This window comes from Entelurus aequoreus, linkage group LG01 (genome assembly GCF_033978785.1).
Source record: "Entelurus aequoreus isolate RoL-2023_Sb linkage group LG01, RoL_Eaeq_v1.1, whole genome shotgun sequence".
NCBI classification, from domain to species: domain Eukaryota; kingdom Metazoa; phylum Chordata; class Actinopteri; order Syngnathiformes; family Syngnathidae; genus Entelurus; species Entelurus aequoreus.
Genome location: NC_084731.1, coordinates 100,183,641 through 100,206,072, shown reverse-complemented (window position 1 = coordinate 100,206,072; position 22,432 = coordinate 100,183,641). Strand labels below are relative to the sequence as shown.

Sequence of the window (22,432 nt, the reverse complement as noted above, 5' to 3'; positions counted from 1 at the left end):
ACACAAATAACTCCGCCAGAGAATAAGAAGACTGTCACAGGTTCTACCGCAATTCAACGGCAGAGTCAAAGAAGATAATAAGAAAACAACAAACTGTTTATTATGCAAGGTGGTGAACATACAAAAAATTTGCAAAAATATTGATTGTTTTGCACAAATATTTCTAAAACTGGAAAAGTATTTACTTTAGTATTTATTATCTGTGAGGATGGAAAATACATTTAAAATTGCCACATATATATATATATATATATATATATATATATATATATATATATATATATATATATATATATACATACATATATATGTACCGTAATTTCCGGACTATAAGCCGCTACTTTTCCCCCTGGTTCTGGTCCCTGCGGCTTATACAAGGGTGCGGCTTATTTACGGCCTGTTCTTCTCCGACACCGACGAAGAGGATTTCGGTGGTTTTAGTACGCAGGAGGAAGACGATGACACAACGATTAAAGACTGACTTTTCATATACCGGTAGGCTGGTTATTTTGATAACGTACAGGCGAGCACTTTGTATTACTTTGCACCGTTGTATTATTTGTACTCTGCACGAATGCTGTTCGCCATGTCAAAGATGTGAAAGTTTGATTGAATGATTGAAAGATTTATAGTTAATAAATGGGACGCTTTGCGTTCCCAAACAGTCATCTCTGTCCCGACAATCCCCTCCGTGGTAGCAGGAACCCCTATATACTACGCTAATTACACATCAAAACCCTGCGGCTTATAGTCGGGTGCGGCTTATATATGGAGCAATCTGTATTTTCCCCTAAATTTAGCTGGTGCGGCTTATAGTCCGGAAATTACGGTATGTGTGTGTGTGTGTATATACACACACACACACACATACATACATACATACATACATACATACATACATACATACATACATACATACATACATACATACATACATACATACATACATACATACATACATACATACATACATACATATATATATATATATATATATATATATATATATATATATATATATATATATATATATATATATATATATATATATATATATATACATACAAACCCCGTTTCCATATGAGTTGGGAAATGGTGTCAAAGTTCAATTCCAAGAAATGTAGGGATTTCACCATCTACGCTCCATAATATCATCAAAAGGTTCAGAGAATGTGGAGAAATCACTGCACGTAAGCAGCATGGCCGGAAACCAACATTGAATGAGCGTGACCTTCCATCCCTCAGACGGCACTGTATCAACAAGCGACATCAATCTCTAAAGGATATCACCACATGGGCTCAGGAACACGAAACCAACATTGAATGAGCGTGACCTTCCATCCCTCAGACGGCACTGTATCAACAAGCGACATCAATCTCTAAAGGATATCACCACATGGGCTCAGGAACACTTCAGAAAACCACTGTCACTAAATACAGTTGGTCGCTACATCTGTAAGTGCAAGTTAAAGCTCTACTATGCAAAGCCAAAGCCATTTATCAACAACACCCAGAAACGCAGCCGGCTTCTCTGGGCCCAAGATCATCTAAGATGGACTCATGCAAAGTGGAAAAGTGTTCTGTGGTCTGACGAGTCCACATTTCAAATTGTTTTTGGAAATATTCCACATCGTGTCATCCGGACCAAAGAGGAAGCGAACCATCCAGACTGTTATCCACGCAAAGTGTAAAAGGCAGCATGTGTGATGGTATGGGGGTGTATTAGTGGCCAAGACATGGGTAACTTACACATCTGTGAAGGCACCATTAATGCTGAAAGGTACATACAGCTTTTGGAACAACATATGCTGCCATCTAAGCGCCGTCTTTTTCATGGACGCCCCTGCTTATTTCAGCAAGACAATGCCAAGCCACATTCAGCACGTGTTAAAACAGCGTGGCTTCGTTAAAAAAAAAGAGTGCGGGTACTTTCCTGGCCCGCCTGCAGTCCAGACCTGTCTCCCATGGAAAATGTGTTGTCTTTGTAGCATATTCAACTGAATATGGCTTGAAAAGGATTTGCAAATCATTGTATTCCGTTTATATTTACATCTAACACCATTTCCCAACTCATATGGAAACGGGGTTTTTATATATATATATATATATATATATATATATATATATATATATATATATATATATATATATATATATATATATATATATATATATATATATATATATATATATATATATATATATATATATACCGTAATTTCCGGACTATAAGCCGCACCTGACTATAAGCCGCACCAGCTAAATTTAGGGGAAAATACAGATTGCTCCATATATAAGCCGCACCCGACTATAAGCCGCAGGGTTTTGATGTGTAATTAGCGTAGTATATAGTGTAATTAGCGTAGTATATAGGGGTTCCTGCTACCACGGAGGGGATTGTCGGGACAGAGATGACTGTTTGGGAACGCAAAGCGTCCCATTTATTAACAATAAATCTTTCAATCATTCAACCAAACTTTCACATCTTTGACATGGCGAACAGCATTCGTGCAGAGTACAAATAATACAACGCTGCAAAGTAATACAAAGTGCTCGCCTGTACGTTATCAAAATAACCAGCCTACCGGTATATGAAAAGTCAGTCTATAATCATTGTGTCATCGTCTTCCTCCTGCGTACTAAAACCACCGAAATCCTCTTCGTCGGTGTCGGAGAAGAACAGGCCGTAAATAAGCCGCACCCTTGTATAAGCCGCAGGGACCAGAACGAGGGGAAAAAGTAGTGGCTTATAGTCCGGAAATTACGGTATATATATATATATATATATATATATATATATATATATATATATATATATATATATATATAAATAAATGTATATATATATATATATATAGTTACTTTTCTTTTGACTTTCGGCCCCCGGCTAAATTTTGTAAGGCCAATGTGAAAAGTTTGGACAGCCCTGATATGGTCTAATAGCACAAAAAGGTACTGATATAGACTAATAGCTCAAAAAGGTACTGATGTAGACTAATAGCACAAAAAGGTACTGATGTAGACTAATAGCACAAAAAGGTACTGATATAGACTAATAGCACAAAAAGGTACTGATATAGACTAATAGCACAAAAAGGTACTGATCTAGACTAATAGCACAAAAAGGTACTGATCTAGACTAATAGCACAAAAAGGTACTGATATAGACTAATAGCACAAAAAGGTACTGATGTAGACTAATAGCACAAAAAGGTACTGATGTAGACTAATAGCACAAAAAGGTACTGATGTAGACTAATAGCACAAAAAGGTACTGATGTAGACTAATAGCACAAAAAGGTACTGATGTAGACTAATAGCACAAAAAGGTACTGATATAGACTAATAGCACAAAAAGGTATGGGCACATTTTGATGAGACTTTCAGCAAATGTCATAAATGTGATAAGAAACAAGTGATTACATTTTGGGGGAGGAAGCAGGAGTTGTTTTAGGTTGAGATTGAAGATAAGTGAAAGCCAACCCCACCGACCAACAGCAATAATGCAGGCTTTCCATCAAGACATTTCCTAGCACGTACAAAGTCACATGACCAAGCAAAGACGACCCCAGCTCACCTGTTAGTCCCATCAACACACGCACCTGTTAGTCCCATCAACACACGCACCTGTTAGTCCCATCAACACACGCACCTGTTAGTCCCATCAACACACGCACCTGTTAGTCCCATCAACACACTCACCTGTTAGTCCCATCAACACACGCACCTGTTAGTCCCATCAACACACGCACCTGTTAGTCCCATCAACACACTCACCTGTTAGTCCCATCAACACACGCACCTGTTAGTCCCATCAACACACGCACCTGTTAGTCCCATCAACACACGCACCTGTTAGTCCCATCAACACACGCACCTGTTAGTCCCATCAACACACGCACCTGTTAGTCCCATCAACACACGCACCTGTTAGTCCCATCAACACACGCACCTGTTAGTCCCATCAACACACTCACCTGTTAGTCCCATCAACACACGCACCTGTTAGTCCCATCAACACACGCACCTGTTAGTCCCGTCAACACAAGCAATCACGCTCACATTCACACCTACGGACAATTTAATCCCAAGTGCAGTCCAACTTAATCATAACATAACTTCTCCAGTTGCATCCATGTCCTGGTTCTTTAGGTGTCCTTTGCTCTGCCCGCTCTAAACTTAGCTCCTGTACATCATGTTGTAGCACCCTTCATGTCCACTTAGTGGACTACATCACTAACTTGGACCTCAAACTGTAAAGTTACAAGCTGCCAACACACAACTTGTCATATCCACGTGCTTATGGGAAGACTCTCCATGGTTGTAGCACGCTAAGTAAGTAGGACTGCAGCCCTTAGTCCACTAAGTAAGTAGGACTACAACTATTAGTCCACAAAGTAACTAAGTAAGTAGGACTGCAACTATTAGTCCACAAAGTAACTAAGTAAGTAGGACTGCAACTATTAGTCCACAAAGTAGCTAAGTAAGTAGGACTGCAGCCCTTAGTCCACAAAGTAACTAAGTAAGTAGGACTGCAACCCTTAGTCCACAAAGTAACTAAGTAAGTAGGATTGCAACTATTAGTCCACAAAGTAACTAAGTAAGTAGGACTGCAACTATTAGTCCACAAAGTAACTAAGTAAGTAGGACTGCAACCCTTAGTCCACAAAGTAACTAAGTAAGTAGGACTGCAACCCTTAGTCCACAAAGTAACTAAGTAAGTAGGACTGCAGCCCTTAGTCCACAAAGTAACTAAGTAAGTAGGACTGCAACCCTTAGTCCACAAAGTAACTAAGTAAGTAGGACTGCAACCCTTAGTCCACAAAGTAACTAAGTAAGTAGGATTGCAACTATTAGTCCACAAAGTAACTAAGTAAGTAGGACTGCAACTATTAGTCCACAAAGTAACTAAGTAAGTAGGACTGCAACCCTTAGTCCACAAAGTAACTAAGTAAGTAGGACTACAACCCTTAGTCCACAAAGTAACTAAGTAAGTAGGACTGCAGCCCTTAGTCCACAAAGTAACTAAGTAAGTAGGACTGCAACCCTTAGTCCACAAAGTAACTAAGTAAGTAGGACTACAACCCTTAGTCCACAAAGTAACTAAGTAAGTAGGACTGCAACCCTTAGTCCACAAAGTAACTAAGTAAGTAGGACTGCAACACTTAGTCCACAAAGTAACTAAGTAAGTAGGACTGCAACCCTTAGTCCACAAAGTAACTAAGTAAGTAGGACTGCAACTATTAGTCCACAAAGTAACTAAGTAAGTAGGACTACAACCCTTAGTCCACAAAGTAACTAAGTAAGTAGGACTGCAACTATTAGTCCACAAAGTAACTAAGTAAGTAGGACTGCAACTATTAGTCCACAAAGTAACTAAGTAAGTAGGACTGCAACTATTAGTCCACAAAGTAACTAAGTAAGTAGGACTACAACCCTTAGTCCACAAAGTAACTAAGTAAGTAGGACTGCAACCCTTAGTCCACAAAGTAACTAAGTAAGTAGGACTGCAACTATTAGTCCACAAAGTAACTAAGTAAGTAGGACTGCAACTATTAGTCCACAAAATAACTAAGTAAGTAGGACTGCAACTATTAGTCCACAAAGTAACTAAGTAAGTAGGACTGCAACTATTAGTCCACAAAGTAACTAAGTAAGTAGGACTACAACCCTTAGTCCACAAAGTAACTAAGTAAGTAGGACTGCAACCCTTAGTCCACAAAGTAACTAAGTAAGTAGGACTGCAACTATTAGTCCACTAAGTAACTAAGTAAGTAGGACTGCAACTATTAGTCCACAAAGTAACTAAGTAAGTAGGACTACAACCCTTAGTCCACAAAGTAACTAAGTAAGTAGGACTGCAACCCTTAGTCCACAAAGTAACTAAGTAAGTAGGACTGCAACTATTAGTCCACAAAGTAACTAAGTAAGTAGGACTGCAACCCTTAGTCCACACAGTAACTAAGTAAGTAGGACTGCAACTATTAGTCCACAAAGTAACTAAGTAAGTAGGACTGCAACTATTAGTCCACAAAGTAACTAAGTAAGTAGGACTGCAACCCTTAGTCCACAAAGTAACTAAGTAAGTAGGACTGCAACTATTAGTCCACAAAGTAACTAAGTAAGTAGGACTGCAACTATTAGTCCACAAAGTAACTAAGTAAGTAGGACTGCAACCCTTAGTCCACAAAGTAACTAAGTAAGTAGGACTGCAACTATTAGTCCACAAAGTAACTAAGTAAGTAGGACTGCAACTATTAGTCCACGAAGTAACTAAGTAAGTAGGACTGCAACTATTAGTCCACAAAGTAACTAAGTAAGTAGGACTGCAACTATTAGTCCACAAAGTAACTAAGTAAGTAGAACTGCAACTATTAGTCCACAAAGTAACTAAGTAAGTAGGACTGCAACTATTAGTCCACAAAGTAACTAAGTAAGTAGGACTGCAACCCTTAGTCCACAAAGTAACTAAGTAAGTAGGACTGCAACCCTTAGTCCACAAAGTAACTAAGTAAGTAGGACTGCAGCCCTTAGTCCACAAAGTAACTAAGTAAGTAGGACTGCAACCCTTAGTCCACAAAGTAACTAAGTAAGTAGGACTGCAACTATTAGTCCACAAAGTAAAGTCCACAAAGTAACTAAGTAAGTAGGACTGCAACTATTAGTCCACAAAGTAACTAAGTAAGTAGGACTGCAACTATTAGTCCACAAAGTAGCTAAGTAAGTAGGACTGCAACTATTAGTCCACAAAGTAACTAAGTAAGTAGGACTGCAACTATTAGTCCACAAAGTAACTAAGTAAGTAGGACTGCAACCCTTAGTCCACAAAGTAACTAAGTAAGTAGGACTGCAACTATTAGTCCACAAAGTAACTAAGTAAGTAGGACTGCAACTATTAGTCCACAAAGTAACTAAGTAAGTAGGACTGCAACTATTAGTCCACAAAGTAACTAAGTAAGTAGGACTGCAACTATTAGTCCACAAAGTAACTAAGTAAGTAGGACTACAACCCTTAGTCCACAAAGTAACTAAGTAAGTAGGACTGCAACCCTTAGTCCACAAAGTAACTAAGTAAGTAGGACTGCAACTATTAGTCCACAAAGTAACTAAGTAAGTAGGACTGCAACTATTAGTCCACAAAGTAACTAAGTAAGTAGGACTACAACCCTTAGTCCACAAAGTAACTAAGTAAGTAGGACTGCAACCCTTAGTCCACAAAGTAACTAAGTAAGTAGGACTGCAACTATTAGTCCACAAAGTAACTAAGTAAGTAGGACTGCAACCCTTAGTCCACAAAGTAACTAAGTAAGTAGGACTGCAACTATTAGTCCACAAAGTAACTAAGTAAGTAGGACTGCAACTATTAGTCCACAAAGTAACTAAGTAAGTAGGACTGCAACCCTTAGTCCACAAAGTAACTAAGTAAGTAGGACTGCAACTATTAGTCCACAAAGTAACTAAGTAAGTAGGACTGCAACTATTAGTCCACAAAGTAACTAAGTAAGTAGGACTGCAACCCTTAGTCCACAAAGTAACTAAGTAAGTAGGACTGCAACTATTAGTCCACAAAGTAACTAAGTAAGTAGGACTGCAACTATTAGTCCACAAAGTAACTAAGTAAGTAGGACTGCAACTATTAGTCCACAAAGTAACTAAGTAAGTAGAACTGCAACTATTAGTCCACAAAGTAACTAAGTAAGTAGGACTGCAACTATTAGTCCACAAAGTAGCTAAGTAAGTAGGACTGCAACTATTAGTCCACAAAGTAACTAAGTAAGTAGGACTGCAACTATTAGTCCACAAAGTAACTAAGTAAGTAGGACTGCAACTATTAGTCCACAAAGTAACTAAGTAAGTAGGACTGCAACTATTAGTCCACAAAGTAACTAAGTAAGTAGGACTGCAACTATTAGTCCACAAAGTAAAGTCCACAAAGTAACTAAGTAAGTAGGACTGCAACTATTAGTCCACAAAGTAACTAAGTAAGTAGGACTGCAACTATTAGTCCACAAAGTAGCTAAGTAAGTAGGACTGCAACTATTAGTCCACAAAGTAACTAAGTAAGTAGGACTGCAACTATTAGTCCACAAAGTAAAGTCCACAAAGTAACTAAGTAAGTAGGACTGCAACTATTAGTCCACAAAGTAACTAAGTAAGTAGGACTGCAACTATTAGTCCACAAAGTAGCTAAGTAAGTAGGACTGCAACTATTAGTCCACAAAGTAACTAAGTAAGTAGGACTGCAACTATTAGTCCACAAAGTAACTAAGTAAGTAGGACTGCAACTATTAGTCCACAAAGTAACTAAGTAAGTAGGACTGCAACTAAAACACAGAATAATGTGCATTACTGCCACCTAGGTAAAAAAAAAAAAACACCTACAATGTGATATATGTGATATATCACTAAACTTTACAACTTTGTTGTAAAAATCTCCTTCCACGTCTGTCCCTGACACCCACATTTCACACTCTGGAAACACTCTGTGGAAACACTCCCCACCCACACTGCTTGGTACCTCCTCTGACCTGCTGTCACTTACATTACCATAGTAACTAATTAGATAAGCATAGTAACTCATTAGATGAGTGTAGTAACTCATTAGATGAGCATAGTAACTAATTAGATGAGTTTAGTAACTAATTAGATGAGCATAGTAACTAATTAGATGAGCATAGTAACTAATTAGGTGAGTTTAATAACTAATTAGATGAGTTTAATAACTAATTAGATGAGCATAGTAACTAATTAGATGAGTTTAATAACTAATTAGATGAGTTTAATAACTAATTAGATGAGCATAGTAACTAATTAGATGACCATGGTTAGTAATTAGATGAGCATAGTAACTAGTACATGATGCAGATTCCAAGCATGTAAAGACTTAGTACAGTTGAAGGTCGTTAGAAAAGATGAGTGCACATCATAATGGCAGCTACACTTTACATCTATTTTTCTTGAATATTACAATAATATCAACATATATCATAGTAGACTTGTGATGATATCATTATTGCTGGTTAGGGTTAAGGTTAGGCAGCATATAACTCTAGTACGACCCAGGGTCCAAATACGGCCCGCCAGCGTCTTCAGTTTAGCCTGCGAGGCGTCATGAGTTTAATACGGAATCTGGCCTGCGTGGTGATTTAAAATACATTTCAAATTCCTGGTAATCTGCCACTATCTTGTGAACAGCGTGGGTACGTCAGGTCAATTGCCATGAATTGTGATTTGAAAATAACCCAGCACAGCAAATGACTTCCATGACTCTATCCAAACAACCTTCACTAGTCATGGGGCAACAACAACAAAAAATACAACCAAAACAAAAAGTGGTCACATGTAACACAACCTGCTCACTGAACTTTGTGCATCTTGTAAAAAAATGCCCAATCACCATAAAAATTTTTTAAATCACACCCATTTTAAATCCATTATAATGATGGGAAGATGCAAAACACATCCATGTTTGACACATTATAGCTGCTTGATATTTATGATTAGTTCTAAAACTTTAAGGAGGTCGCCATGGAAGTAAACAAGGTAGAAGTCAAACTTTCACATTGTCAATGCGAGGACTTTGGGGTTTGTTTTCCCGGAATGCAAAGGAAAGTTGGCGTGGGCAAGGCGTGAATGTGAGTACATATTTATTAAAATACTAACAAACTACAAAAAAAGGAAGCAAACAAAAGACGCGCACAATGGCGGACAACAAACTTGACTAATGAAAACAAAAGACTAGCACAAAGGCAATTAACTATGAACACGAAACAAAAACACTTACTGTGGCATGGCATGAAGCACGAACTATGGTAAACAGGAATATCATGGGTAGCATGATAGATAGATAATGTCACCAGGATGAACAACAGAAACAGACAGGTTTAAATAGCAGTGACATGATCAGTGAAAACAGGTGCGTGACTCAAAACGTGAAACAGGTGCGTGACATGAGGACAGGTGAAAACTAATGGTTGCTATGGTGACAAAACAAGAGTGAAAAAGCAGGAATTAAGTGTCCAAAAACCAAACAGAACATGACTTAAACAAAACATGATCAACAGACATGACACACATCCTCTTAATATATTATAATAATTATTCATTAAATATCCATTATATATATATATCCATTATATATATATATATATATATATATATATATATATATATATATATATATATATATATATATATATATATATATATATATATATATATATATATATATATACAGTACAGGCCAAAAGTTTGGCCACACCTTCTCCTCATTCAATGTGTTTTCTTTATTTTCATGACTATTTACATTGTAGATTGTCACATCCAAACTAAGAATGAACACATGTGGAGTTATGTACTTAACAAAAAAAAGGTGAAATAACTGAAAACATGTTTTATATTCTAGTTTCTTCAAAATAGCCACCTTCTGCTCTGATTACTGCTTTGCACACTCTTGGCATTCTCTCCATGAGCTTCAGCACACCTGTGAAGTGAAAACCATTTCAGGTGACTACCTCTTGAAGCTCATGGAGAGAATGCCAAGAGTGTGCAACGCAGTAATCATGGCAAAGGGTGGCTATTTTGAAGAAAATAGAATATAAAACATGTTTTCAGTTATTTTGTTGTGAAGTACATAACTCCACATGTGTTCATTCATAGTTTTCATGTGACAATCTACAATGTAAATAGTCATGGAAACAAAGTTGAATGAGGAGAAGGTGTGTCCAAACTTTTGGCCTGTACTGTATATATCAGGGGTCACCAACCTTTTTGAAAGCAAGAGCTACTTCTTGGGTAGTGATTCATGCGAAGGGCTACCAGTTTGATACACACTTCAATAAATTGCCAGGATTAGCCAATTTGCTCAATTTACCTTTAACTCCATGTTATTATTAATAATTAATGATATTTACACTTAATTGAACAGTTTAAAAGAGGAGAAAACACGAAAAAAATGACAATTAAATTTTGAAACATAGTTTATCTTCAATTTCGACTCTTTAAAATTCAAAATTCAACCGAAAAAAAGAAGAGAAAAACTAGCTAATTCGAATCTTTTTGAAAAAAAAAAAAAAAAAAATTTATGGAACATCATTAGTAATTTTTCCTGATTAAGATTAATTTTAGAATTTGGATGACATGTTTTAAATAGGTTCAAATCCAATCTACACTTTGTTAGAATATATAACAAATTAGACCAAGCTATATTTCTAACAAAGACAAATCATTATTTCTTCTAGATTTTACAGAACATAAATTTTAAAAGAAATTCAAAAGACTTTGAAATAAGATTTAAATTTGATTCTACAGATTTTCTAGATTTGCCAGAATATTTTTTTTTAATTTTAATCATAATAAGTTTGAAGAAATATTTCACAAATATCCTTCGTCGAAAAAATAGAAGCTAAAATCAAGAATTAAATTAAAATGTATTTATTATTCTTTACAATAAAAAAAAAAAAATTTACTTGAACATTGATTTAAATTGTCAGGAAAGAAGAGGAAGGAATTTAAAAGGTAAAAAGGTATATGTGTTTAAAAATCCTAAAATCATTTTTAAGGTTGTATTTTTTCTCTAAAATTGTCTTTCTGAAATTTATAAGAAGCAAAATAAAAAAATTAATGAATTTATTTAAACAAGTGAAGACCAAGTCTTTAAAATATTTTCTTGGATTTTCAAATTTATTTGAGTTTTGTCTCTCTCAGAATTAAAAATGTCGGGCAAAGCGAGACCAGCTTGCTAGTAAATAAATACAATTTAAAAAATAGAGGCAGCTCACTGGTAAGTGCTGCTATTTGAGCTATTTTTAGAACAGGCCAGCGGGCTACTCATCTGGTCCTTACGGGCTACCTGGTGCCCGCTGGCACCGCGTTGGTGACCCCTGGTATATATATATATATATATATATATATATATATATACATATAGTTAATTTATATTTATTATTACTTATATTGTTACTTGTAGAAACCACAAATCTTTCCAGTTTGACTAAAATGGAAGTTATTATATAAGGCTGCCCTACAAAGAGTATTACACATGCGTGAGTTCTAACTTCTTATCACCTGTAACCTTTATTCTGCTGGTGCTGGTGCTGGTGCATGTGTTATCTAGGTATGGCTTCAAAAGGTGCGGCCTTGGGGCCATTTGCAGGCCCAAGCCGTGTCCGGTGATACAAGTGAAGATCATTCAAAAGAAGTGTAAACATGCATTTAAAGCACCCAGAGGTTAGAAGCCCAACACTCGCTCATAAACACATTATAGAACAAGGCAACACACCCTGTCAGATTGCTCCAGCGCAGCACATTATCACATGAGAATGCTATTTGGGCGAGACGCAGGAAGTCTCGGAAGACTCTCTGAGTATCAACAATCTGAGCAAAATGGACCTTCTTGCGTGCCTTTACAGAATAGTACAGCACAGTGCAGACCTTGTCCCACTCTTGCTTCAATATCCCACTGCTCGCCTACACACACACACACACACACACACACACACACACACACACACACACACACACACACACACACACACACACACACACACACACACCGAGCTCACAGGGGCTGGCCAGGAGCTCCACATTCCAGGAAAGAGGTCCACATTGGAGTGGTGCCAACACAGTTTTCCTCCATGTTGGACTTTCTCTAAGTGGACCAGCAGCAGACAAACTGCCGTTTCTGTTTTGCCAGAAGATTTACAGTAACAAAACAAAAGACACGTGGACACTTTCAGTCGGTTGCTCAGCACATTTCATCACACACACACACACACACACACACACTTTACACACACCTGCTCATCCACGGCAACATCCTGCAGGGTCGGGGTCTCCCGGGGGCCTCGGATCCAGCTCAGTATCTGGCCCATGTTGGCTGATGGTGCCTGCGTGCGTGTGTGTGCGCGCGTGTGTGTGTGTGCGTGTGTGTGTGTGTGTGTTAATCTGTCAGCTGCTGGCGTGTCTGTCAGCTCGCAGCAGCATGTTTGCAACACGCAGGGAGGGGAAAGGGGAGGATTCGGCGAGGAAGGTGTGGTCTGGGAGTAGAAGGGGGGAGCTGAAATGCGCATGAGATTTAACTGAGGAAGCCTGCACGCAATCTCTCTCACACACACACACACACACACACACGCACACGCACACACACAAATACAACACCCAAAAGCAGTGAAGTTGTCAGGTTGTGTAAATGGTAAATAAACTTATATTCAATAGAATAGACTGCAAAGACAAGATATTTCATGTTCACACTGAGAAACGTTCTTATTTTTTGCAAATATTAGCTCATTTGGAATTCGATGCCTGCAACATGTTCCACAAAAGCTGGCACAAGTGGCAAAAAAGACTGAGGAATGCTCATCAAAGACTTATTTGGAACATCCCACAGGTGAACAGGCTAATTGGGAACAGGTGGGTGCCATGATTGGGTATAAAAGCAGCTTCCATGAAATTACAAAAAAACGAGGACAGGTCAAGGGTCACCACTTTGTCAACAAATGCCTGAGCAAATTGTTGAAGAACAACATTTCTCAACAAGGAATTGAGGGATTTCACCATCTACGCTCATCAAAAGGTTCAGAGAATCTAGAGAAATCACTGCACGTAAGCCATGATATTACACACCTGGGATCCCTCAGGCGCTACTGCATCAAAAAGCCACATCAGTGTGTAAAGGATATCACCACATGGGCTCAGGAACACTTCAGAAAAACCACTGTCAGTAACTACAGTTGGTCGCTACATCTGTAAGTGCAAGTTAAAACTCTAATATGCTAAGCCAAAGTCATTTATCAACAACACCCAGAAACGCCGCCGGCTTCACTGGGCCCGAGCTCATCAAAGATGGACTGATGCAAAGTGGAAAAGTGTTCTGTGGTCTGACGAGTCCACATTTCAAATAGTTTTTGTAAACTGTGGACGTGGTGTAACACAGTGGTAAAAATGCAATGTGTTGCTGCCATTGAATTGATTATTGCAAATGATTATTTGCATAAAAATATATATTGTCTTTGCAGTCTATTCAATTGAATATAAGTTGAAAATCATCGTATTCCGTTTTTATTTACTATTTCCACAAGGTGCCAACTTCACTGGTGTTGGGTGTTGTATTTTCCAAACACTATTGTGCACTATGAGAGATGTTTAACACTGTAATTAAATATAACCACAGCTGCACACCCATTTTTATGATCATGTTCATGCCTTATGCAGACACACAGGTAAATCAACAATCTAGTTATGTGCGGCCAAAGAGAGCTTGTTATGTAACTTAAACAACACAAGGCAGGTTTTAAATCCACCTGCATACTTTATGGTGGCATTTAAACCTCTTACTGTTTGTGCAGTAAATACAAAATCATTTTCTACTTATAAATAAATCATTTATTTTGACCGCACATGCTCCTTTACCGTGACCGCGGGTGGTCACCTGAAAGGTGGGGCGGGGTGTTGTACGGTCAGTGATGGCATAGTGGCTCTCTGGAGCTTTTTCATAAATGTATGAAAATGGAAAAAGATATATTTTTTGTTTTAATATGCTTTGTGTAGGAGGACAAACATGACACAAACCTTCCTGACTGTTGTTTGCATTAAATATGCTTCACTGATGAGAGGATTTGGCGAGCGCCGTTTTGTCCTACTAATTTCGGCGGTCCTTGAACTCACCGTAGTTTGTTTACATGTATAACTGTCTCCGGAGATGCCACAGGAAGACGTCTTTTATGCCACTCCTTTGTCTCATTTTGTCCACCATACATTTTATGCTGTGCGTGAATGCACAAAAGCTGAGCTTTGTTGAGGTTATTGACTTGTTGGAGTGCTAATCAGGCATATTTGGTCAGGGCATGACTGCAAGCTAATCCATGCTAACATGCTATTTAGGCTAGCTGTATGTACATATTGCATCATTATGCCTCGTTTGTAGCTATGTTTGAGCTTATATAATTTCCTCTACTTATGTCCTCTGTGTATTTAATTTATATTTGACACATTATCTGTATGTAATATTGGCTGCATGTCCGATAGTTGTTTGTTGATTATTGAATATCATTTAACTCAACACTAATTCAGTGTTAATATTCTGTAGTAGAGAAGTTGGGCCCAGGGATGAAAAAGGTTAAGAACCCCTGCCTTAATGTAAGGTGTTAGGCTGAAACAAATATACCAGATCAGATCATAACAAGTGAAAAGAAGGGTGTTCATACTGTACTCTGCAAACACACTCTCTCACACCTCATGCAAACAGTATGGAATGAAAAAAGCCAGGAATTTTAAAGCTATTGTTTGACTTGTCACTTTAAAAGTGCAAAGTCTGCATTCCTATCAGCTGTACCTCACCCACAACCTGAAGGCTCTGTGCGCCTCTTCTACTTGGGTGGAGTGTGTGCAGACAATACAGCCTTTGAGTGAGTCACTGTGATAGAATCAGTATGACGGTTTTTTTAAATGGCGCTCTGAACTTGCTACTCTTGTTTGTGCAGCCAACACAAACATTGACTGGCCACTGAAGCTTCCAGTCCAGGACCGAGCTTTCCATACATAGTATAATGCTTTAAGGCGGCCAAATATAAATGAGTGTCATTGCAGCTTGTGACATGTGGAACATGAGCCTCGGGGCCCGGGGTGGACTTATAAGAATAGTTTGGTGCTTTCAATGTAAAGGCTATTTCAAGAGGAAATGTTAGAACAACTAGAATTTGCAATTCCGGTGTGAATGCCCCATGTGCGCAAGGCGCCGAACCGCCAATACGTGTGAGTGGAAGTGAAATGCTTGAATGCCCCGGGTGAGTGGAGTGTGTGGGTGTTGGAACGGTTCGAATCGGTTGAGAAATGTTGTGTAAGGAGAGTTTTTTATATTGCCCGTTCATTTTCCACGGGGGGGAAATTCCTGGTAATTTCGGGTAATCAGGGAATTTTTGGAACCGCGAAACATGCTGGCTTGAATGTCCAAGGTGAGATGAGTGTGTGGACGGTGGAACGGCTCAAATCGGATGAGAAATGTGGGATATGTAGTAGATTGTATAATGCCCACTCATTGTCAATGGGGAGAAAATCCCAGGAAATTCTGTGAAAACCGGGAATTTTGGAAAAGGGAAAACATGTTTTGCGTTCCATATTTCGGTGGTTGAAAGGTCGGAATCAGGTTTAAAAATTGTACAATATTTTTTTAATTCAGGGCATTGTAGAACTATGAATATGTCCATTCATTTGAATGGGAGTTACCTGGAAATTTGGGTATTTCAGAAAAACCAAGAATCTTTGAAAATATTAATACTGCAGCACAATTGTCTTAGATGATATGAATGGGTTGAGGATGGAATTGGTAAACATTTTTTGCCGTAGTAACAGGTTGAATTGAGAATGGGTATTTTGGAATTCCTGGAATTTTGGGAAAACCGGAATTTGAATGAAAAAGAAAATACAAGCGTTTGTTCTCCCAATTAAGAGGAATGTTTTGAAGATGAAATGGTCAGAAACGGTTGAAAAATGTGGACTGTGCAAACTTTCCTGGAAGAGGTAAAAATATGGCTTGGGAAAACCATGAATTCCTGGAATTCTTTTGAACTTGGAAAATGGTAGTTTGATAAACCAAGGTGAGATGAGTGTGCGGACGGTGGAGCGGCTCAAATCGGATGAGAAATGTGGGATATGTAGTAGATTGTATAATGCCCACTCATTGTCAATGGGGAGAAAATCCCGGGAAATTCTGTGAAAACCGGGAATTTTGGAAAAGCAAAAACATGTTTTGCGTTCCATATTTCCGATGGTGGTTGGATGGTTGAAAGATTGGAATCGGGTTTAAAAATGGCGCAACATTTTGAGAATTTAGGGCATTGTAGAACAACATTTGAATGGAAGTCACCTGGAAATTTGGGAATTTCGGGAAAACTGTGAATCTTAGAAAATATTGATACTAGCACAATTGTCCTAGATGATATGAATGGGTTGGTGTTGGAATTGGTAAAAAAAAAAAAAAAAAGGAACAGTTTGAATTGACAATGGGTTTTTCGGAATTCCTGGAATTTTGGGAAAACCGGAATTTTTACGAAAAAGAAAATAAGAGCATTTGCTGTCCCAATTAAGAGAAATGTTGTGAAGAAGGAATAGTCAGGAACGGTTGAAAAATGTGGACTGTGCAAACTTTCCAGGAAGAGGTAAAAATAAGGCTTTGAAAAACCATGAATTCCTGGAATTCTTTTAAAACTGGAAAATGGTAGTTTGATAGACCAAGGTGAGATGATAAAATCGGATGAGAAATGTGGGATATGTAGTAGATTGTATAATGCCCATTCATTGTCAATGGGGAGAAAATCCCAGGAAATTCTGTGAAAACCGGGAATTTTGGAAAAGGGAAAACATGTTTTGCGTTCCATATTTTGGAAGAGTAGTGTGTGTGTGGATGGTTGAAAGGTCGGAATCGGGTTTAAAAATGGCACAACATTTTTTGAATTTAGGGCATTGTAGAACTATGAATATGTCCATTCATTTAAATGGGAGTTACCTGGAAATTTGGGAATTTCGGGAAAACCGTGAATCTTTGAAAATATTAATACTAGCACAATTGTCCTACATTATATGAATTGTTGGGTGTTGGAATTTTTGGAATCGGTTAAAAAAATGTCGGGGAAATGGGTGAATTGTGGGTAATGTGTGTTATCTCTGACTGTTAGACTGCAAGAAAGACACCAGGACAGGTGTCAATCAATCAATCAATCAATGTTTATCTATATAGCCCTAAATCACAAGTGTCTCAAAGGGCTGTACCATGCAGACAAGACGTACATGACACCTGTCTACGTGCATGTTACAAGCAGTGTGACACTCCCCTGTGGTGCAGACACACCACGACTAACCCAGCTGGTCAAACCCGCTGGTGCACCTTGGGAAAGTATTATGTGCCTATGTGGTTCTACAAGTGTGAGCACACCAGTGATTCTACAAGTCTGACCACACCAGTGATTCTTCAAGTCCGACCACACCAGTGGTTCTACAAGTCTGACCACACCAGTGGTTCTACAAGTGTGACCACACCAGTGATTCTTCAAGTCTGACCACACCAGTGGTTCTACAAGTGTGACCACACCAGTGGTTCTTCAAGTGTGACCACACCAGCTCCTATGTGGTTCTACAAGTGTGAGCACACCAGTGGTTCTACAAGTGTGACCACACCAGTGGTTCTACAAGTGTCAGCACACCAGTGGTTCTACAAGTGTGACCACACCAGTGGTTCTTCAAGTGTGACCACACCAGCTCCTATGTGGTTCTACAAGTGTGAGCACACCAGTGGTTCTACAAGTGTGAGCACACCAGTGGTTCTACAAGTGTGAGCACACCAGTGGTTCTACAAGTGTGACCACACCAGTGGTTCTACAAGTGTGAGCACACCAGTGGTTCTACAAGTGTGACCACACCAGTGGTTCTACAAGTGTGACCACACCAGTGGTTCTACAAGTGTGAGCACACCAGTGGTTCTACAAGTGTGACCACACCAGTGGTTCTTCAAGTGTGACCACACCAGCTCCTATGTGGTTCTACAAGTGTGAGCACACCAGTGGTTCTACAAGTGTGACCACACCAGTGGTTCTACAAGTGTGAGCACACCAGTGGTTCTACAAGTGTGACCACACCAGTGGTTCTACAAGTGTGAGCACACCAGTGGTTCTACAAGTGTGAGCACACCAGTGGTTATACAAGTGTGACCACACCAGTGGTTCTACAAGTGTGAGCACACCAGTGGTTCTACAAGTGTGAGCACACCAGTGGTTATACAAGTGTGACCACACCAGTGGTTCTACAAGTGTGACCACACCAGTGGTTCTACAAGTGTGAGCACACCAGTGGTTCTACAAGTGTGACCACACCAGCTCCTATGTGGTTCTACAAGTGTGAGCACACCAGTGGTTCTACAGGTGTGACCACACCAGTGGTTCTACAAGTGTGACCACACCAGCTCCTATGTGGTTCTACAAGTGTGAGCACACCAGTGGTTCTACGAGTGTGACCACACCAGCTCCTATGTGGTTCTACAAGTGTGTATCATGTCGATAATACACTGCAATGTGCAAAAGTCTTGGGTCATCATTAAATAGGTAGTTCCAGTACACACCACCCACCAACATGAACAATTGTGGAAGGTGTTTACCAGTGTTTCCCATACACGGGTTTTTATTCGTAGTGGCCCACTGCCAACAGATTTGGAACACCACAAATAAATGTGAAGCTACCTGTTCAGACTTGCCTATAAACACATTATGATGGGACTGTTTGTGAACGTCGTCGTAACGCTGCTTGTTACCAACTTTAGTGCCTGTCAGTATATTGTACTTATTTAGCAAGTATTCAAATCCCTTTGGATTGTCTTTTTTTTAAAATTATAAAGCAAATATACTGTATATATATACATATATATATATATATATATATATATATATATATATATATATATATATATATATATATATATATATATATATATATATATATATATATGTATATGTATATATATATATATATATATACATATACATGTGTATATATATATAGACATATACATGTATATATATGTATATATACATATACCTGTATATATATATATATATATATATATATATATATATATATATATATATATATATATATATATATATATACACATACATATATATATACATACACATATATATGTATATACACACACACATATATATATATATATATATATGTGTGTATATATGTATATTATGTGTATACATGTATATATACATATACACATATACACACACACACACATATATATATATATATATATATATATATATATACACACACATATATATATATACACACTCACATACATATATATATACATGCTGCCGTTTGTTTGTGGTGTGGGCGCCCGTGGCTGCTGGGTCTGGTGCAGGGGGGTGGCTGATGTTGTGACTGGTGGCAGCGCGCGCGCGTGGTGGTTGTCGGGGCTGACAAACTGTGTATATGTATGTGTATGTGTGTGTGTGTATGTATGTATGTATGTATATATATGTGTATGCATGTGTATGTGTGTGTATGTGTACATGTGTATGTTTATGTGTATGTATATATATATGTATGTATATTTCTGGGGGTACGTTCTGGGCCTGCCTGTCAGGTGGGGGTCGGCGCCTCAGGCTACTGCATCCGGACTGCGTGTCTGGAGCTCCTGGGTCCCGCCGTCCATCCCTTCCGGGTGGCCGTCTTGGTTGGGGCCTGCTGGGTCTGGTCCCTGCGTCTACTGTGGTGGCTTGGTGCTGCAGGGTATTCCGAGGTGCTGCGAGTCGGCCAGTTGTTGGGGTAGCGACCTTGTGTGTCAGCATGTCTGTGATCTTCTTTTAATTCTTTTTTTATTTATTTATTTATTTATTTATTTTATAAATAGATTTAATTATTTATTTATTTATTTTTTCCCCCTTTTTTTTAAAAATATATTTTATTAATATTATTGTTATTATTCTTCTTATTATTATTATTATTATGTATTTATTTATTTTATTTATTTATTCCCCTACCTCAGGGGGGGGGACTCGGCGGGGCGGTTGCTGGTTGTTCCATCTCCATCGTTGGGGTCCCTGCGGGTGGGGTGGGTGGTTCCTGTGGCCCCGTGCTGGGTGGTCCTGTGGCGGCCGGCTTGGGTGGGGTGGCCGTGGGCTGGCCTCACCGCGCTCTCCGGGGGGGGGGGGCTCGTGGGGGCCCTGTTGCCGGTGGGGCGGGGGCGGTCTTCCCGTCCGGTTGCGGGGGGTCTCCGGGCCCCTCGGGCGGGGCGTCCCGCCTTTCTGTCCGTGTGGGGTGTGGTCTCTCGCTGGCTTGGGGTCTGGCTGCCCCCTGTTTTTCCCGTGCCTTGTCCTCTGCCGGGTGCGTCTGTTTGCGGCCTGCTGCTGGCCCTTGTGGGCGGCACGGTGGGCCAGGCTCTGGGGTTCCTGTCGCTGTCCGGCTTGGCTGCATGGGGGCGGTGGCCCCTGGTTCCCTGGGCACCACACCTACTGTTTGTGGGATGGGTTCTTGGGGAGGCTGGGGCCGTACTCTGGCTCCCGCACACACTGGGAGTCAAATGTATTGTACATGCAAATTCACATATACTCACACACATACATACACACATACATAGGTACCTACGCTCCCACATACATATACAAATACAGTACATATTTACACACTCAAAGTTCGTACATCCACACGCACATTCATCATACAAACATACTGTATACACATACTGTACATATACATTCACTGTAAAAACATACATATACACATACTGTACATATACATTGACTGTACAAACACACACATACACATACTACACATACATTCACTGTACAAACACACACATACATATACTGTACATATACATTCACTGTACAAACACACATTTACACATACTGTACATATACATTCACTGTTCAAACACACATACTGTATACACATACTGTACATATACATTCGCTGTACACACATATACACATACTGTACATATACATTCACTGTACAAGCACACATACACATACTGTACATATACAAGTACATATGCACACATACACTCATGCACATAATCACGTTTCATCAAACATATATTAACGTTGTTGCCCTAGGGTAAACTGGGTACAACACATGGCACACTGACAAAGCTTAACCTATTGTTACTATAACAATCTACAAGGTTAAGGTTGCTTCTCTTTCTTCCCCTCCATTTTTCTGCATTCTTTCGTATCTCAAGTTATCATTACGTATATGTATTGTTGCATTTGAACAATTGTATTGTTGATAATAAAGGTAAAGTACTGGTATTGTTTATTATCAATAGCACTATTTCTATTGGTATTCATATTGCTCCATTTTTAGTGTAATAATGCTCATTGTCATTTCTGTATTTTTTTTTTTTTTAATTTTCGCTAACTGCTTATTTGCTATTACTTTTACCATCATATTTGTACATGTCGTATTTGCTGATGTTGCTCTGTTGTTGTTGTTGTTGTTGTGTTTGCTGTTGTTGTTTTTGTCTCTCTGTCTAATCCCCCTCTTGTCCCCACAATTCCCCCCTCTGTCTTCCTTTTTCTCTCTTTCTATCCCCTCCTGCTCCGGCCCGGCTGCACCAAATGATAATATAAATACATTTAATAAAGTCAAAATACAAGTAAGGCAACAAGAGAAGTATCCTACACTTCTCTTTTGTAAAGTAAATCTGAACAGCCGATATGGGCATCTACATCTGCTATATGATTTGCCCGAGAAGCTGGGCAGGACATTATTAAAAAAAAAAATATATATATATATATATATATATATATATATATATATATATATATATATATATATATATATATATATATATATATATATATATATATATATATATATATATATATGTATATACATATATACACACACATATATACACACACACATA

At 38.7% G+C, this 22,432-nt stretch overlaps 1 protein-coding gene across 10 annotated transcripts in view; it reads right to left on the bottom strand.

Annotated features, from left to right (window-relative positions):
* cast (calpastatin) overlaps positions 1 to 22,432 on the bottom strand; it is a 101,467-nt gene that overhangs the window by 56,479 nt on the left and 22,556 nt on the right. For 4 of the 10 annotated variants that reach the window (XM_062063390.1, XM_062063366.1, XM_062063416.1 and 1 more), the window contains exon 1: positions 12,798 to 12,969. The exons of 4 other annotated variants lie outside the window; for them this stretch is intronic. In XM_062063390.1, coding sequence (XP_061919374.1) covers positions 12,798 to 12,872 — 75 coding nt within the window. In that variant the 5' untranslated portion in view covers positions 12,873 to 12,969. Of the gene's footprint in view, positions 1 to 12,797; positions 12,970 to 22,432 lie in introns of those variants that run through there. 2 more of the 10 variants (XM_062063374.1, XM_062063426.1) reach the window with 1 other exon arrangement.